This window comes from Raphanus sativus, chromosome 6, assembly GCF_000801105.2.
Source record: "Raphanus sativus cultivar WK10039 chromosome 6, ASM80110v3, whole genome shotgun sequence".
NCBI classification, from domain to species: Eukaryota; Viridiplantae; Streptophyta; class Magnoliopsida; order Brassicales; family Brassicaceae; genus Raphanus; species Raphanus sativus.
In genome coordinates, this window is record NC_079516.1 from 41483741 (window position 1) to 41502583 (window position 18843).

At 32.6% G+C, this 18843-nt stretch overlaps 3 protein-coding genes across 5 annotated transcripts; 2 read left to right on the top strand and 1 right to left on the bottom strand.

Annotated features, from left to right (window-relative positions):
* Positions 1–653: 653 nt before the first annotated feature.
* LOC108808907 (putative respiratory burst oxidase homolog protein J) lies at positions 654–6721 on the top strand. Its single transcript, XM_018581010.2, has 13 exons — positions 654–1086; positions 1214–1376; positions 1456–1618; positions 2098–2907; positions 3153–3248; positions 3319–3434; positions 3541–3643; positions 4036–4139; positions 4226–4385; positions 4479–4646; positions 4896–5024; positions 5130–5208; positions 5602–6721. The coding sequence occupies exons 1-13, from the start codon at positions 654–656 to the stop codon at positions 5709–5711; spliced, it is 2634 nt and encodes an 877-aa protein (XP_018436512.1). The 3' UTR covers positions 5712–6721.
* Positions 6722–8375: 1654 nt separating this feature from the next.
* Positions 8376–11335, bottom strand: LOC108808510 (probable E3 ubiquitin-protein ligase ARI16). Of its 2 annotated transcripts, XM_056989581.1 has the most exons (3): positions 11160–11335; positions 9096–9924; positions 8376–9003 (listed from the first exon to the last, which is right to left on the bottom strand). In XM_056989581.1, the coding sequence occupies exons 2-3, from the start codon at positions 9920–9922 to the stop codon at positions 8463–8465; spliced, it is 1368 nt and encodes a 455-aa protein (XP_056845561.1). In that variant the 5' UTR covers positions 9923–9924; positions 11160–11335; the 3' UTR covers positions 8376–8462. The 2 variants fall into 2 exon arrangements, with proteins under 2 accessions (XP_056845561.1, XP_018436142.1); XM_018580640.2 differs by having other exon boundaries at positions 9096–11335.
* A 4821-nt stretch (positions 11336–16156) lies between these two features.
* On the top strand, positions 16157–18742 carry LOC108808893 (protein HESO1). 2 transcript variants are annotated; one of them, XM_018580992.2, is made up of 9 exons: positions 16157–16340; positions 16418–16609; positions 16693–16869; positions 16951–17135; positions 17258–17353; positions 17457–17502; positions 17709–17815; positions 17934–18035; positions 18131–18742. In XM_018580992.2, exons 1-9 carry the CDS (start codon positions 16292–16294, stop codon positions 18545–18547), a joined length of 1371 nt encoding a protein of 456 aa, XP_018436494.1. In that variant the 5' UTR covers positions 16157–16291; the 3' UTR covers positions 18548–18742. The 2 variants fall into 2 exon arrangements, with proteins under 2 accessions (XP_018436494.1, XP_018436492.1); XM_018580990.2 differs by having other exon boundaries at positions 16693–17135.
* The last annotated feature ends 101 nt before the right edge of the window (positions 18743–18843 follow it).

Here is an 18843-nt window from a genome sequence, read left to right on the forward strand (position 1 = left end):
CAGCTTATGCATCTATTTGAAATTTGGTTATGCCCCCTTAATTCTATACATTCATGATGTTATCCTTCTTGTTTTTTAATATATACTACAATGTGCACCCACTAATAATATGTGCTGGATTCCCCCCTGGACCTAACACTTTTAGTTAATAACGGGTGTTCTTAAATTTGTTTTGAAAACATCTGTTCTTCCAAGTAAGTTCATTAGAACCCATACCATTTCGACCATCGTCTATTGTGACTATAAGTTTCCATTCGTTCGATTTTTCAATACACTTATAGCGACGTTTGCGTGATTGACCTAAAAGTTCAACATCTCTTGGGCCAGTCTATATTTAGTAACTTTTGATGTGTCACTCTTCCCAAGTAAATAGACTATGTACAATGCTACAAAATGACACCAAATGAGGAGGCTATTCTTAGTCTTGGCTCGTAAAATTACCTACACGAAATCTCCAAAAAAAAAGAACATGAGCAAGAATCCACAAGAACAAAGAGAGAACGAGAGATAAAATAAGGATATATCATGATCCTTTACCAACCAAAAAACAAGGATCTATTCGGTCAGAAGATCAAAAAGTAGTAGAAGTCAAGATCCATCCTCATAAGCGTTTATAACTAACTCATTGGAGAAAAAAAGAGTTATAAGCCAATATGAAAAACAACAGGAAAGAAGAATCCTCGAAACAGATGTCAGAGGGCGTCCAGAAAGATCCAAATGGCGAAAACATAACAAATAGCAATAACGCCGAGAGTAGTGGAGGTGGGATCTTGAAAAATGTGTCGAGGAACCTCGGTGTTGGATCAATAATCAGATCGATTAAAAATAGCGGTAATCTCGGTCTTCATAACATCAGGAAGAGCGGAAACTTGGGGCCTACTCCACCTGTTGCCCTAGAAAAGAAACAAGGGCCTCAAAGAGTTGAGAGGACCACGTCTAGTGCGGCTAGGGGACTACAGAGTCTCCGGTTCCTTGATCGGACCGTCACAGGTCGGGAACGTGACTCATGGAGATCTATTGAGAACCGGTTCAATCAGTTCGCCATTGATGGAAAGCTACCCAAAGAAAAATTTGGCATTTGCATCGGTATAACTACTAAATACTTTTTTAAAAAACTATTAAATACTTTGATTTTCACGTAGCTATATTTTTCTTAAAAGGGTTTTCGAATGAGTAAATGTTTTTTAATGTTATAATAATGTGTATGTGTAAGGAATGGGAGATACACTGGAGTTTGCGGGAGAAGTATACGAAGCATTGAGTAGGAGAAGAAAAATAAACACTGAAAATGGGATCGATAAAGAACAACTGAAGCTGTTTTGGGAAGACATGATCAAGAAAGATCTAGATTGTCGCCTCCAGATCTTCTTTGACATGTAACAACAATTTTGTTATTTTGGCTTACTTATAAAAAATAAATATAGCAAATGAAATTAACTAACAGTTGTGGTTTAGGTGTGACAAGGACGGAGATGGGAAGCTAACAGAAGAAGAGGTTAAAGAGGTGATGGTCTTGAGTGCATCGGCTAACAGGCTCGCGAATCTCAAGAAGAACGCTGCGTCCTATGCTTCTTTGATCATGGAAGAACTCGACCCTGATCACCATGGTTACATTGAGGTTTCCATCTTAATGTTATTTCATCCTAAAAAGTAGATCAACTGTCTAATGAGGTTAACGGTTCATAGTTATGGAGCCTAGGCTTTGATCAATCAACTCGAAGTTATCAATCATGTGACAAAAATTAAGTTAACATAATTATGAAACCTGATCGATCCAGCTAAAACAAACTAGGTGTGTTTTAGATCCGAAGAAATTAGTATTCACCATCTTCATTTTCCAATAATGTTTTGATTATAGATTACTTTTACAAGAATTTGCTACGAATTTGTTTTAGTAGTGTTTGGTTTTGATTTCATCCTCAAAAATAACATTTCATTTTTAATATAAAATAAAAAAGTAAAAAAACGGTACAGTGATTTAATTTCTTAAAAATATAAACAATAGTTTGTTTTAAAACTAAAAGTAAACAGGGCTATTGCGTTAAATATTGCATCGCTTGTTCACTCTGACAGTTGTATAAATTTTACATGAACCAGATGTGGCAACTCGAGGTGCTATTAACAGGAATGGTAGCAAACCCTGCAGACACCAAAAAGATGATGGGGAAATCTGAAACGCTAACGCGAGCCATGATCCCTGAACGTTACAGAACGCCAATGAGCAAGTACGTTTCAGTAACCGCTGAGCTAATGCTCGAGCACTGGAAGAAGATTTGGGTCGTTATATTGTGGCTCGTTGTCAACGCCTGCCTCTTCACTTGGAAATACTCCGAGTTCTCATCCAACCCTCTTTATAACATTGCGGGACGTTGCGTTTCCGTCGCTAAAGGAACCGCCGAAATGCTCAAATTCAACATGGCTTTGGTCTTGGTCCCCGTTTTACGAAGGATCCTAACGTTTCTAAGATCTACTTTCTTGAGCCACGTGATCCCATTCGATGACAATATCAACTTCCACAAGTTGATAGCCGTTATGATCGCAGTCACTTCCTTGCTACACACGGCACTACACTTGTTTTGCAACTACCCCAGGCTAAGCACTTGTCCTTACGACGAGTACAAAAAGTACGGGGGAAAACTCTTGGGGCACAAGCAACCCACCTATTTAGGTCTAATGCTAACCTCGGTTACGGTTACGGGATTTCTGATGATCCTCTTCATGTGTATCTCATTCACGCTCGCCATGCATTACTTCAGAAGGAACATAGTGAAATTGCCTAAGCCGTTTAACGTTCTTGCTGGATTTAATTCATTTTGGTATGCTCATCATTTGCTGGTTGTTGTCTATGCTCTTCTCATCATCCATGGTTACATTCTTATCATCGAGAAGCCGTGGTACCAAAAGACGGTATGTTTATTATATATAAAAATACCAATGTATATTAGCTTGGGAGATAGCATTATAGTTTTTTTAGCAAAAAAAAAGAAAGAGATAGCATTAGTTTAAATATAAACTAAGCAGATACTCTTTTTTTTTTTTTAATTAGCTAAACGTTAATGAATTTTGTGTGTGTTGTTTTTTTTTCTTTTATCTTTTGACGTTTTAAATAATTTTTTTTTGTAACAATATTTTTGTTGTGTGCAAAAATTTAGACATGGATGTACGTGGCCGTACCTATGGCGTTGTACGCGAGCGAAAGGCTTCTCTCGCGAGTTCAGGAACACACCCATCGTGTCCACATTATCAAGGTAATTTCATTAAGAAAGTTATATTTTCTTTTGATTGTGTTTGCTTTACTCGTGAATATTTTGTGCCTAGGCTATCGTATATTCAGGCAATGTTCTTGCACTCTATATGACAAAACCTCAAGGGTTTAAGTACAAAAGTGGCATGTACATGTTTGTCAAGTGCCCGGACATCTCCAAATTCGAATGGTAAGAATACTTCTTCTCAAAGAAAATCTAACAGAACATTATATAACTTAGCAAAAATAAATATTATGTTTCCATCATTATAGTGATATTTTACTTTGTGGTTTAGGCATCCATTCTCTGTCACTTCTGCACCAGGAGATGAATATTTGAGCGTTCATATAAGGGCATTGGGAGATTGGACAAGTGAACTTAGAAACAGATTTGCAGAGGTAATTCTATTTTTATTTCTGATCTTAGAAATCATATGACTTATGAACATGGTCTCGAAATAGTAATTGGTGAATAAATAGAATGTGTGTTTCAAAAAAAAGGAATAAAAATAGAATGTACATATATAACACATACTATAAGTTTTTCTTTGTCCGATTTGAGCAAACTTATGGGTTAGTCTGTCATTGGTCCCCCGTCATGCATGATCCACTTGGTCACTAGATTCACAACCAAGTTATTAATGTAATCGTGCCAATTTTTAATTAGTCTGTTTCTTCTAAAGATATTTTACCCTTTTATCAATTTACATAAAATAACGGTCTTAACCAAAATTAAAGGTTATGTCAATAAAAAAAATTAAGGTTAAAGAGTTAACACTTGTTTCTTGTAGACATGCGAGCCACCTCAAGCATCGAAACCTAGTCCAAACAATCTTGTTAGGATGGAAACAAGAGCAAGAGGTGAAAATCCCCTCGTTGAAGAATCGCAAATCTTGTAAGTAAAAATCTTTGACCACCCCGAACCATTGAGGATGTTCTTGCATAAGATGATTGAAACATGATACCATCCGATCCAACCAGATTTCCACAAATTTTCATCAAAGGACCATATGGTGCTCCGGCACAAAATTATGAGAAATTCGATATCCTTTTGTTGATCGGGCTAGGGATTGGTGCAACCCCATTCATAAGTATCCTAAAAGACATGCTGAATAATCTCAAACCTGGTACTCAAAAACCCGTAAGTGATTTATCACCATAGTAAAGGGTTTTTGAAGAAAATAAAGCATAAAGAAAAGTAACAGGGTGTGGTTTTAAAAAATTGAAAATGTAGGGGCAAATGGGCGAAGGAAGTGTAGGAAGTGAGAGCTTAGGAGGATCTAGTGTAAATGGAGGTAGGAAGTTTCCACAAAGAGCATATTTTTATTGGGTGACCAGAGAACAAGCTTCTTTCGAATGGTTTAAAGGAGTTATGGATGATATCGCCGTGTATGACAAAAACGTAAGTTATTATGTTAATTTAGTCTTCAACAACACAATTACCATAAATACCACATAAATATGATATTCATATAAATTTTGTTTATATCATGTTCTATAACATTTTACATATTTTTTGATGGTCTACTAATAAGTTTAAGTAGTTAGTAACATCTTAATTCACCAAAAATATTAATTATGGAACATTGAACATGGGTTTTTTTGTTATCTATTACTTAATTTAAATGAGTTTGTCTATTTGTTTTGGCAGAATGTGATAGAAATGCATAACTACTTAACAAGTATGTACGAAGCAGGAGATGCAAGATCTGCTCTAATCGCTATGGTCCAAAAACTTCAACATGCCAAAAACGGTGTTGACATTGTTTCTGAGAGCCGAGTATGTTTTCTTTTTATTTTCTTTTTTTCTTTGTTGTCCACTTACTATTATTAGTTATATATCATCTATCGGTATTAAAAGGGATATGTGTACAATCTGATTCAGATACGAACACATTTTGCAAGACCCAATTGGAGGAAGGTTTTTTCTGAATTGTCAATCAAGCACGAAACTTCTCGCATAGGTAATATGGGTTCTCTTAATTTTCTTCTTTGGTATTACAGGTAAAATGTTTTGTGTGGCCTGTTCACTGATTAAATACCTAAGCCTAATTAACTCTCATTCCATATAAATATGAAAGAATTTTCATGTGATTTCCTTTAGGCTGTATTTTATTAATCAACCAATTTCAAAATTGCTTAAGAAACATTCAAAAGACAAAACGAAGTTAAAAATAACTAGCCGCCTCCTTGAACATTTCTATCTAGAATTGTAAAGATCTCTAGATAATAGTAGTTCATTAGGTAGTTTTCTTTGGACTTTAGTTTGGATATAAATCCGAGACGTTTTGATGATAAAATAGCTAGTTTTCTCGTTGCAGTTATTTAAGACAAACCTGAATTCTGTATGTTTTCAGGCGTGTTCTACTGTGGAAGTCCAGCGCTTGTCCGACCACTGAATTCACTCTGTCAGGAGTTTAGTCTCGAGTCCTCCACTCGCTTTAATTTCCACAAAGAGAATTTCTGACCCTTTGTTCCCCCTGAAATGTTTTTGGTTAAGCAATTCAACAAATTTTTGAATTCAATTATTCACTTGGTTATACGGACATGTTGTAGTTTAGTTGGTTGAATGAAGTATGCTCTAAAAAATACCTAATTTTTTACCATCGTTCTCTCTTACGACAAAAGAAGACCTTCCGCCATCAAAGTCAACGTTCTCTCATGTGCTACTCCGGCGGTCGGATCGTCACCGGGAGAAGCTCCCTTAGGTCTCCTTTTATGTCTCTTCAGCTTTAATCGCAATAACTTGATACTTTGGTGAGCGTGTCTATGCTCGGTCGGAGTTTCATGAGTGTAGATCGAGTCAATTTCTGTACAGGGGCCTTGAACGGTTTGGGTTCTGGCGACCGCAAATGTGATGGTCTCGTGGATCTCATGTTTAAGACTGTCCCTTGGTTATGTTGTTGTTGTTGGAATTTAGGTTCTAGTTTTAAGTTTTTTTGTTGGTGTGCATGTTGAACCTGAGACTATTTTCGCTTGGTTTCTCTCGGAGTGTGGTCGGAATGCTGATCTGTTATGTCGATTTGTTTGAGTTGCTTCTCCTTCTTCGTAGCTGTTTCTGGTGCGCGGTGCAGGATTTAACTGGCTCTGATGTGGATGTCTACTTCTTCCATCGAGAATGGTGAACCGGGTTTCAAGCAAGTCTTTGATGGTGTTGCATTTTAGGCTGTCTACTCTTTGTTCCTTGTTCGTCTACGTTGAAGGTTCTTTATGTTATGGCTCGTGGTTTAGTTCTTGGTTCATAATTCAGATTTCTTTGACCTTCTGGAATTGGTTGATTATAAGACAGTGATGTTTGAGTGCTTCATTGGGTCTTCATTTGAGGACATTAGGCTGCGGCCTATGACTCTTTATCATGTCCTTTGTGGCGATACTCACTTATCAGGCTTTGTCTTCGGCAAAGTTTTTTTGTTCAACCTTTGGATTTGGTGGTGATTTGTTCGGTGTGAAGTATCTATGCTTTGAAGTTGTGCTTTCCTTTGGATTTTAAGCGACGGGTTTCCCGGATTTCTCGGTAAGGGATTAAGGAGTTTTAGCTCAATCGCATTCAATCTTGAGTAGTTGATTGTCAACCGCGTTCTTCTTTGGCTACTCGGGTGGAGAACCATTTTCTCGTGGCTTCCATTAGTTGAAGATTATTCTTGAGTAATGGCTGCTCATAGTTCCTGGTTGGAACTTGTCTTGGAACTATTCTCACACCTCAATAAATCGTCCGTTAATGCTTTCTCGCTTATTTTGGCTTTTGCATTTGTCTTGCTTCACATTTATGATGTTGTTTTGTGTGATCGAGAAGGTCTTGGTGATCTCTATTTCCTTTGTTTTAGTTTAAGTTGTGTCATCATTGTGGTTTTAACTTTGGCTCCGGGTGGCATCGTGTGCCACGCCGACTTATGACTCTGGAAAAATGATGTATCTTTGCCAGCTTTGTGTATTATTTCAGTTAAATAAAATATAATCTACCAGATGAAAAAAAAAGTATGCTCTATAGACTAATAAAGTGCATAAGTATATTTAATGAAATATAATTTACGAGCCATTTAAAAAAAAAAATTCTTGTGTATTTGTATACATATAATTATATTGTTTTTTATTTATTAAATATGAAATTGTATAAGATATTATTTAATTTAATTTTTAGTTATTTCAACTCTTGTTGTTTTGAAATTTTAATGAATTTTTGTAATTTTTGATTAACTGTATGATATTATTTTATGAAAATTTTAATTACAAAATTTATTTGATGTCAATTTGTTGCATTTTATTTATATACAATATTTAATTTAGTATGAAAGTTTATTTAAAGTTAAATGAATGCAATTTTTATTTATGAATAAAAAAAATAGTCTATTAATTTAGTTGATTTTATGTTGATTGAAATTATTTTGTAATATATAAACCTGCAAAATAAGTTTTTTTTCATAAATAATTTTAATGTTTTAATCAATTACAATGTTTTATATTGTTTGGACACAAAATTAATTATTGTGCTGTTTAGAAACATAGATATTAGTATAATATTATTTATATATTTACTTTATAATTGATGATGTATTTAATTTAAAATTTTACAAAATAAATTGGGTCCAAGGAAATGTTTCTGTTTTAATTAGATTAATAAATAATACAATTACTCCATATAAAAGATAAATTTGTTTTGTCTATCAACGTTACATTAAACAAATATTTAATAGTGTTAATGTTAAAAGTATAAACTACTAAATTACAAAAATATTAGTTTATATAACTATGAAAATAAATATATGTGCGAGTGTGTAGATCAAACTCTAGTATTATATTATGTATGTAATTTGTTGTGGTTTGGGCTAATTATCGTTATGGCAATTATGTATGTAATTATTGGATACCCAGAGAATTCAGATCATTAGTCAGCGGATCCTTGTTTTTAACAATAAAATGTATACAATACTTTTAATTATTTTTATATATACTATTATAAATATAAGTTTTATATATACTATTATAAAATGAAAATTAATTTTTATATATAGATATTACTATTTTGAAATAATGATTGATAAAAATTACGGATCCGTATTTGGTTTTGACGGATCCAACATTTTACTATCTGAATTTGGATCCAGCGGTTATCAAACAAAGCCAAGACTCTAAATCGAGAGGAGATTTAATTATTCAAAAAGTCTTCAAAGTACAAACACCAAAATGACCAAAAGAAAATCTTATTACAGAACATACGGTACTAAGTGCCAGGGAAACCACTTTCAAGAGTCTTGACAAATTCATGGAAGTAGTTACCAGTGGTTGTTGTACTGGCTGACAACTTGACCTCGAAGCAACTGAAATCTCCAGATGTGAGAGCTTGATTCATCAACGCTTCTTGAGTCGCTTTGTGCCTAAGAAGTGTCTTTGTAGCTTCTCCTCGAAGGTGGTTCACGAACTGCGTCTTGGCGCTTTGGTGCATGGTAATGAGATATTCATACGCACAGCTCCATTTAAGTGCAAGCCTACACTGGACCATAAGCAGAGTTGCTTCCATTACAGCATCGACGTCTCCATTGTTAAAACTGAAGTTCTCCACTAGTGTTGGAATCCCATTCTCCTCTATGGCTTTGAGATCCGACTTGGATTTCTCAAACTCTTCATGACATGCCTCCCACAGACGCAGGTAACGAGAATCTTCCACTTCTTGTCTCATTGATGGTTCAACAGAGACTTCAACGCAGTTCCATTTTCCGTTGTGCTCTTTCGCTGATCGAAAGCAGCGCCAACAGAAGTGACAACTGAATGTATATAACATTAAAGCAAAATCATAATAATAAGTTTTTGATTTCTAGAAAAAAAGGGATCTAAGTTTTAAAAGATAAGGACAAACCTGCAGAAACAAGTTATCATTCTCAAAACAGGTTCATCGGCCCTCTGCACGTGAGTGTTGCAACGAGGACAACGCTTGGTGTTTTCAACGAGCCAAGCATTGCTCTTTAACGTATCCAAGGTGGAACTAAACCAAACAGAAGCATCCTTACAGGTCAGGGGTCGATGTGACTCGAGCTTGCAACACCAACAGAATGTGTGACCGCACAAACACACCACACCAAAGTCAAGAGAAGACTCATCATCATCTTCCAACATATCCTCATGACGCTCGATGGCGTATTCGCAACCTGGCGCAGGACACCATTTGATCCATTCCTTGTTGGCCTCCACGAAGGATCTCAGAACGTATCTCTCGTACATCATCTTCACTGCTGGTTCTTTGAGTTTCTCAATCGTATCGGGTCCAACGGACGCGACACAGTCAGGGTTAGGGCAAAGGACTCTCTCTTCCTCCTTGTTGTTCTCCGCCTTACCCTCCTCCAGAAGGTTGTTGAGATGACTTATCCAACAAGTTTCAGAAAACTTGTGTGGACAAAAGGGTGTAGAGACAAGATTTTCTTGATCTGCAAAAGAAGGCACAGATTTGTTTTCTTGACTCGAACTGAAAACTTTAACCAAACCTAACTCCAAAAGGAGTTTCTCCTTGTCGTCACCCAGGCGATCTGAAGCCTTGAACGAGTTCCAATGGAAAGAGATAAGGATTACGGTTGCATCAGATTTGGACAGCAAGAAGACTTCGGAGATCTGGTTGATTTCACTCATCATCTTCTCACCAACTTCATTTGTTGTAAGAACAGAGTACACTCTCTGACCATCGGTTTCCATTGCTGAAAAAGAAAACAAACAGACTTATGAACAACATAAAAGGATAGTTAGCAGAAAACAATAAATTAGAAAAAAAAAACATAAAAGACACACAAAAAAGTATTCAGTGAAATTTTGTGAGTTGTTGGAAGTGATTTTCTTACCAGCAAATTGAAGGGGAATCAACTTAAGAGGTTAAAAGACAAAGAAGATTGTAGTCTAAGATAGTGTATAAAGGACAAACTCATTATATAGAACAAACCTGAAAATCTTTTTTCTTATGAAAATTTGGGATTTTTAATTTTCTACTTAATTTTGAATGTTAATTAATATAAATTGTCAGTTTTATGACGCTTGTAATCTATATTTTAGAAAATATAATTTTTAAAAAATGTAAATTTATATGTTATCAAATTCTATCATAAAATCTCTAATATGCGGATCTAAAAACATTTAAAACTTTCTGATCATATCTAAAAGATAAGAAAGTACTGGGTATATAACATTTGTCACTCTGAAATTGTGAAAAAACTATCCAATTTAGTGTTAAGTAATATAATCTCACGATCACTGACCCGTGTCTATATCTATCTTTTAAAGAAAATAATATAATCTCACAATAACTGATTCGTGTCTATATCTATCTTTTAGAGAAAATAATATAATTTCACAATCACTGATTTGTATCTATATCTGTCTTTTAGAAAAAATAATATAACCTCACGATACTTATTCATGTCTATATCTATTTAAAGAAAATAATTATTTTTTTACAAATTTAAATTTAAATTTTATAGAAAAATAAATATATTATATGAAAACGGGATGCAACTAAAATTAAGATGAGTAAATTGCATGAAGACTTCAACGAACTCTTTAAACAAAAACAAATCGAAGAAACCAACAAAGCCAATTCAACTACTTGCGATACTTCCCATAGTGAATAGCTCAGACGAAATAAGAATCCATGTTTCGAAGACCAGCACGACAGATCACTCAGGACATAAGTCTTGAACAGAAAGGCGATATCAAAGAAGGAGCAACGGAAACGCCAAATTGAAGCACGGTAAGAAATTAAATCTCGATCAAATCTTTTGGATTGAAGACATGGAGAACACCAATCAACCTGGATTCAACCTCACTCGAAGATCCGAAAAGGAAGAAGATCGACGCCAGAGAAAATCAAAGAGAACATAATCAACATGCAAATCCAACAAGCAAATACTAGGTTCAAACAAAAATGGATTTAAACTGAGACCAAGATAAAAGGCTGATTAGTTGATGCATGCACCGAATAACCCGGAAGATCGATAACTGTCTTCACTTCCTCCGACAAGATTCACTGAAAGAAAAGAAAAAGATCAAAATAGAAGATCATATCCGGTTGGTATAAAGAGGAACAAGAAAAGGGACTAAGGGTCTGATTGGTTGAGACTGTGATTTTTAGTTTTTTTACTGTAGAATTTAAGCTGTATAAATTTTGCTGTGGCTGTTGAGTTTTTTGCTTTGTTTTTTTAATGAAAATCTAATTAACAAGCATTAATTATACATTATAACATTCACAGATCTTTTAAAATTTCTAAAGCTTCGTTTTTAAACTGTAGATAAAAGTGCTGTCTACCGCAAAAATAAAGAACAAAGGAAAGTCAGCTGTAGGTTTTAAAAAACCAAAGTAAAGTTTGATTGGCAGATTTTTATGGCTGTAAGATATTTTTAGATGTCTACAGAATCTAGAGCAGCTACCAATCATCCTCTAAGTCTAAACCCAATTCCGACTCTAAGAAAGCATCAGAATTGGTGAACCGGAGATGATAACTAGAGTGAACCGGAGATAAATTTTTTTCCAACAAATATAATATTTACCAGTTATTAAAAAATATAACAAGTTATAAATTTGATGCAACAACTTTTTTAAAAATAAAATAAAATGTAATTGTTTTATATATTTTATTGATTTATTATGTAACTGTTTTTTCAACTTTTATTCTGTAATTGTTTGTGTGCTATTTTGAAATAAAAAAATCATTTTGGTATTATTAATTTTTTTTCTCATAAGTTGTAGTAGGTAACTTACCAATTTAAAAAGAAATAGAAATAATCGAAATACATATTAATAGCATACGATAACTGGTATATTTAAATTTTATGCGGGCAATCTCAACCTTTTAATATCGAACTAGATCTTGACCCGCCCAACCGGGCGAGTGTTTAATTTCAATTTTATAAACGTAAAAGTTTTTTTCGTCATTAGTTATAAATATTTTTAACATTAACCATATAAATGATAATATGATTTTGTCAAACACAACAATGTTATATGTTTGGAGTTTTTATGTTATAACAATAGGATAATGTATTGGGAAAACGAACTGGTTTGATAATGGTATAAATAGATGTTACATTTAATAGAAAATCAAATATTGATTTTAAAGCATTTTTAGGAGTCGATGGTTTATTTAGACGTGGCATATCATTAAGCATATGTTTAGTAATTAATAAATGATAATTGATTTCTAGTAAGAGTCCATTTTTTTAAAAAAAATCACACATAAATCAAGGTTATGACTTCTGTTTTAATATATAAAGTATATATATATATTTTTTAAAAAAAATATTTTGAGAAATATTTTAACAATATCTTAATTGTCAAAATTATTATACTGAACTAAATATGATAAATTTATATTAAATTGATAAATTTATAAATTTTATTTTCATTAATGCAGAATATGTATGATAAAATTAAATATAATACTATGACAGAACTACTTAACATTCTGAAACTATATAATACATGTATAAAATCAAAATATCTTACATTTTTGTATATATAATAAAATGAGTGAACTATAAAATGTTGCTAAAATGAAATTTAGTTTTGAAGGTCGGCGAATCATAATTGAGTAAAATTTTAATACAAAATAATTTTCAAATATGTTATTTCATGCATATATTAATTTGTTTAATAAGTAAATATAAATACAATAAATAAATATATAATAAAAAATAAAATACATGTGACAGTTCTAAACAATTAATTAATTACAACATGTAAAATTTAAAATTATTATATTCGAAATATTTACATAATACCTCCGCAGATCAAGATCTAGTAGCAATTATAAATCATGTCACTCTTTCATCCGTAAAGATCAACTCTATAGTTGCTTTTCTATCTATCTCCACGAATGAATCAACTTCATTTAATTTGGAGTAATTTATTCTGGTTATAGTTGGTTAAGTACATATAATAATTTGCACATTAGACTGGTATGGAATGCTCATTTAATTTGAAACTAGATTTTGAATCCGCACACCCGTGCGGGTATATGTTCTAAATGATTATATGTTAAATATTCATGTTACCGTTTTATAGTTTACTGAGTTTTGAGATTGATTTATCTTGGTCAGCTTGTTCAGTGTCAGTTGTTTAACAATGAGAATGTATTTTTTTTTTGATTTTGTACAATTTTTTTTTACTTGGTAACATCAATATTAATCTGTTAAAATATTTGAGAATTAAGTTTAGATTGTGCACTTTTTTGAAATTATACGAAAACTTTTATGATTTAAAGTACATTTTAAAATTACAATTATAGATTTTTGAAACAGTAATAATAAAAACTAATAAAAATGTACCCAAAAACACAAACAAAAATATATTAAATTGGGCCAGTTATTTATCATTTTAATTGGGTGCATGATTTTTTTTGTAAAAACACATTTGGACCGTGAACAAAGAAAGACGCAATTGGACCGTGAACAATAGGTTAGATTTTATGTTTGTGTGTCTGTATAATCATATTCTGTATGATATGAATTTAATAGAATAGATAAGTTTTGTAAGTATGTACATGTATCATATGGTAAGGCTTCGTCTTTTTGTCAATATTCAGTCTAAATTATTTGTTTTTTTTTATTTGAACATAAAAACATGAATATAGGGAAGTTACGAACGGTTAATAATATTCGAAGTCCAAATTATCGTTTCATATGCCGAGGGAAGTTACTAACGGTTAACAATGCTCTAAAGGACCTTTTACTAATTGGTCATACAGGATAATTAATAGAATAGATTTTGAAGGGCGGGTAAATTTTTTGTTTCACATTTTTTAAAAGTTCAATTTTTATATTTGTGTTTTTAATTATTTTTGTTTTTAATTTGTATAATATCTTTTTAAAATGATTTATAAGAGGCTTTAATAATTATAATCTTTGTATAATATCTTTTTAGCCAGTTACGTGATTAATGACCATGATTAAGAAATTAAGAAATATAATTATGCAGTAATGGACGTTCACAAAAAATACGATATCAAATCATATTGAATCATACGCCTTTTTGGGCCGTTACGTAATTAATAGCCAGTTACGTGATTTGGCAGTTATATTAATACAAAAAGGTATATTAAAGATGTATTTAGTGGCAGTTATAAAAATTGAAAAGTGGACATAACTTCATATCAATTGGACATGTTGAAGAATTAATAGAATACTAGATTTTGACCCGCCCTTAGAAGGGCGGGTATATTTTTTTTTTACATTTTTTATAAATTTAATTTTTATATTTATGTTTTTTTTTTACGTTTTTTCATTATATAATATCAATATACTAAAACAGGAATATGACCTATTGATATATGTGTAGTCAAATTATTTTACGATAATTATTAAAAACTCTTATTAATTATTTAAAAGAAATATTATACAAAGAAAAATATAAATATGATTAAAAACATAAATATAAAAATTAAATTTCTAAAATATGTAAAACAAAAAAATATACCAGCTCTTTTAAAGGCGAATCCGAATCTAGTCAATACTATTAAAATATAAACATAACATATTGATATATGTATGGTAAAACTATTTTAATACAATGATTAAAACCTCCTATTAATTATTTAAGCGAAATGTTATACAATGAAAAACACAAATATGAGTAAAACATATAAATATAAAAATTAAATTTCTATAAAACTAAAAAATATAAAAAGGCGGGTCCAAATGTAGAAATCTATTTAAAACCTATAAAAAATATACAATCTTTTTCAAAAGAGTCTGAACTGACATGCGGCAATTTATTCAATAGACGATAATTTGTTGTTTGTTGTTGATTATAGCCTGGATTTTATATAAATAATATTTCTTAAAAATATAAAACAAAAAATATATCCGTCTTTTTAAGGACTGATCATAAGTTTGATCTAATTATTTGAAAAATCGATTTGGGGGTTCGGGTTATGAGTATTTTATGCGGGTGAATGTGGGTGGATTGATTTTGGATCGCGGCTACCCGTCGACCCGCAAGGTATTAAAAAATTAAATATTTCTTTAAAAATATAGGAATTTAAAAATAATAACTGAAAATTTAAATCATGTGTAAATTTTTTATATAAATATATATATTTCTATAATGATTAAATTAAATAATAAATTTTAAAATATATATAACCCGCGGATAACCACAAAATTAAACGGAGCGGATGCATGTATAAAATTATTTGTTTGCGGGTTGTGCGGTCATATTTTTTAACCAAAACAAAATTGAAAACCAGCAGATTGGCGGGTCAGTGGGGCGAGTTCGACCCATAACCCAACCTTAATAGTGCGTATACCAGATCAATTTTTATATTGCTATTATTTAATAAATATATTTTGATTAAAACTTATACACAAATATTATTAAAAATACAAATATAAACAGAAAGAAAAAACAAATATCAAAATTAAATTTAAAACAAAAAAATACCCGCCCTTTTAACTATTGTGAAGATATAGCTTGTTACAATTTTTTTAGTAATCAAGTTAGCAATTATATAGATACAATTATATGTTTTTCAATAAACTTTCATGATTTGATTTCATATATGATTTACATAACATTTGAATAGAGTGTTTAGCAAATAAAATGATAAATTGAGAAGAGTAAATAATCATACAAATTTGCATAAAACCAAAAAAGATGTATTTTTATGAAACATAACCGTTGCTTTGTTAAAAAGAATCATAACAACTGTCATATATATAAAACGTTTTTTGACGAAGTGGATCCGTTAACTAAGGAGATAAAATAAAAATGTTATTAAAACATATATAAATTATTAATGATGGACATAACTTTTATCAATAGGTCATAAGAATTAATAGAATAGATATTTAAATTATTTGGAATTTTTGTACCAACGAATTTCGTTCGAAAGCCCTAAAACCCGTAGCCGCTCTCGTGTTCATCTGCTTTTCTCAAAGGTACGAAATCAGAAAAAGAAAATTTGACTGCTTCTATTCCTTCCTCTGTGCTTCACGATTAGAAAGACTTACTGAATAGAATCACTTTTCTAAGGTCTTTGATAATACAAATTGAGGGTTAAAAATTGGTTACCTCCTCCTATGGACTCTCGAAGTGGTGTGGCCGAGGAAAATACTGCTGCAAGTAAAGGTGAAGTTAAAATGTTAAATATTGTTATTCTTGGCTGAAACCTTTGCGTTCACTAATCATCCTTTTTCTTTAATCAGGGATTAGAAAGAAGGTGAAGAACTCTGAGTCAGTAGCGTTACGGAGATACAAGATTGATACTTATAACTTAGCGGACCTTGATAAGGTTTTGAATGATGTCTACTGCTCTTGTCGTCCTGTTTCTGCTGACTACGATGCTAGGAATGATACTTTGAAACACCTCGATGCATTGGCTTTAGATGTCTTCTATGGTAAACATTTACATTGTCTTAAAGCTCTTTTTAATTACATCAAAAAACACACACACATCATATGTTTTTTTGTTTGGTCTCAGATTCTAAGGGTGGCAGGCCGGTCCTCAAGGCGTACGGGTCTTTCGCGATGGATATGTTTTTCGCGCGGAGTGATTTGGATGTGTCTTTTAACTTTGGTGATGGAGCATCTGAGCTTCCTCGTGATACGAAGCTCCAGTTCCTCGGAAGATTTGCCGAAAAGCTCCGCTCTCTGCAGGGTAAGTTTTTTTTCCTTTTTAGTATATTTGTTATTGGTAAGTATGATGGATGTGAAAAACTGAATTTTTTTTTGGTTGTAGGAGAAGGGCATGTTAGGAATGTTGTATCCATCTTGAGTGCTAGGGTGCCAATTGTCAGATTCTTTGATCAAAGGACTTGTGTTGAATGTGATTTGGCTGTTGATAGCAAAGAAGGCGTTTTGAATTCACGCATCATTCAGATTATTTCTCAGATTGATGACAGGTTTCAGAAACTTTGTCTCTTGGTAAGATATCTTCAGGGCATAAATATTATTGAACATCTAAGTGCTAAATGACTATAGTGATATGTTTAGTTGTGGTGGTCTCTGTACATTTTACTAATGCGACTTATGTTACCTAATGTCAGATTAAGCATTGGGCCAAAGCACATGATGTTAACAGTGCGTTGCACAAAACCCTTAATTCTATATCTATAACGTTGCTAGTCGCTCATCATTTACAGGTAATCAACTCAGCCATGGATAGCCACTAGTCACTCTTTTTTTCTTTTTTTTTTCTGAAGTTACACGCAGTTTCTAATTTGTTTATCTTCTATGTTAACGCAGACTCAAAATCCTCCCATTCTACCTCCATTCTCTTTACTATTTAAAGGTAATCTTGGAACATATTCAAATTTTGCGAATGTTTTTTTTCTTCTGTGATATAACAGATTACATCTTTTAGTTAGAATAGTACAGAAATAATATTCTCTTCTTTCTAGATTTATGTTTTATTATTATTATCATCATCCTATTCTGGCTTTTATTTTTTATGTTGTTTTCCTTTATGAAATCAACTTGTCTTTTTTTTCTTTTCAGATGGAATTGATCCTCCCAATGTTGAGAAAAGGACGCAGGAGTTCTTGAACTGGGGAAAACGAAATAAAGAATCTTTGGGTAGACTCTTTGTATCGTTTTTTGTCAAGGTTGCTTATCTTTTTTTTTTTTACCTTATAACATCAAAACACCAATTGAGAAAGCAAAAAGCTCCACAAGATGCTTTTGCTGCTATTATCTTAGATTAGCTTTTCTGTGGTCTTGCAGCTGCAATCTGTGGAGTTCCTTTGGAGACAAGGACTTTGCGTCAGTTTGCTAAGTGGTCTTTGGATATCCAAAAGGTGGAGAAAAGCTGGTGCCGGGATTAACGTAACTATTTTTTTTTCCCTGGAACTATTCCATAATATTTCATTTGCATTCTTGATCTCGCTGCTTCAGATTCGGTATGTGTAATAATATGACAGGTTGAGGATTTTATAGACGTGTCTCAAAATGTTGCAAGGGTGGTTAATGAAAGAGGGGCTAAAAAGATTTACGGTTCTATAAACAAAACCGTCGAAGACCTTTTTGAGTTCCTTAATGGCAAGGTCGATGGAGCACATCTCAAAGACATGTTGTTTGTCCCCCAACCCGTTGTGGAGCCTCCTCCTCCTCCTCCACCTCCTGTGCAGCCAGTCGAAGTTTACCATAAACCAACTCATCACATCAACTACAGATGTGATGAGTTTAAGGGTCGTCACAACAAAAGGCCTCGTCTTGGAAATGGTGGTCATTATGTAGGCGACGACAGTCATGCAATTGATCTGCCACCGCCGCCACCACCCTTTGGCAGAGTTTATACGATTTATTGTGACAAATTCGGTCCTCAAAACCTTACCTGACCTTAATTTTGCTAGTGTTTTTTTTGATCAGTCACCAACCATTTTTGAAAGATGAATATAAAATTTCATGTTTTATAGTTGAGACCCGATGAGAAAAGAAGCAAATGTATTTTAGAGGGTTTGGGTTACTTGAGACTTGAGAGAGAGAATATGTGATTTTATATAATCTTACACAGGTTAGCTGAAAATTATTTACATTGGTTAACTTCTTTTTTTTTTAACGTTTGTTTCGGTTTAAATTTGAATTGGAGGAATTCTAACACAAACTGTCTTAAGACAACTTAAATGCCAGGTTC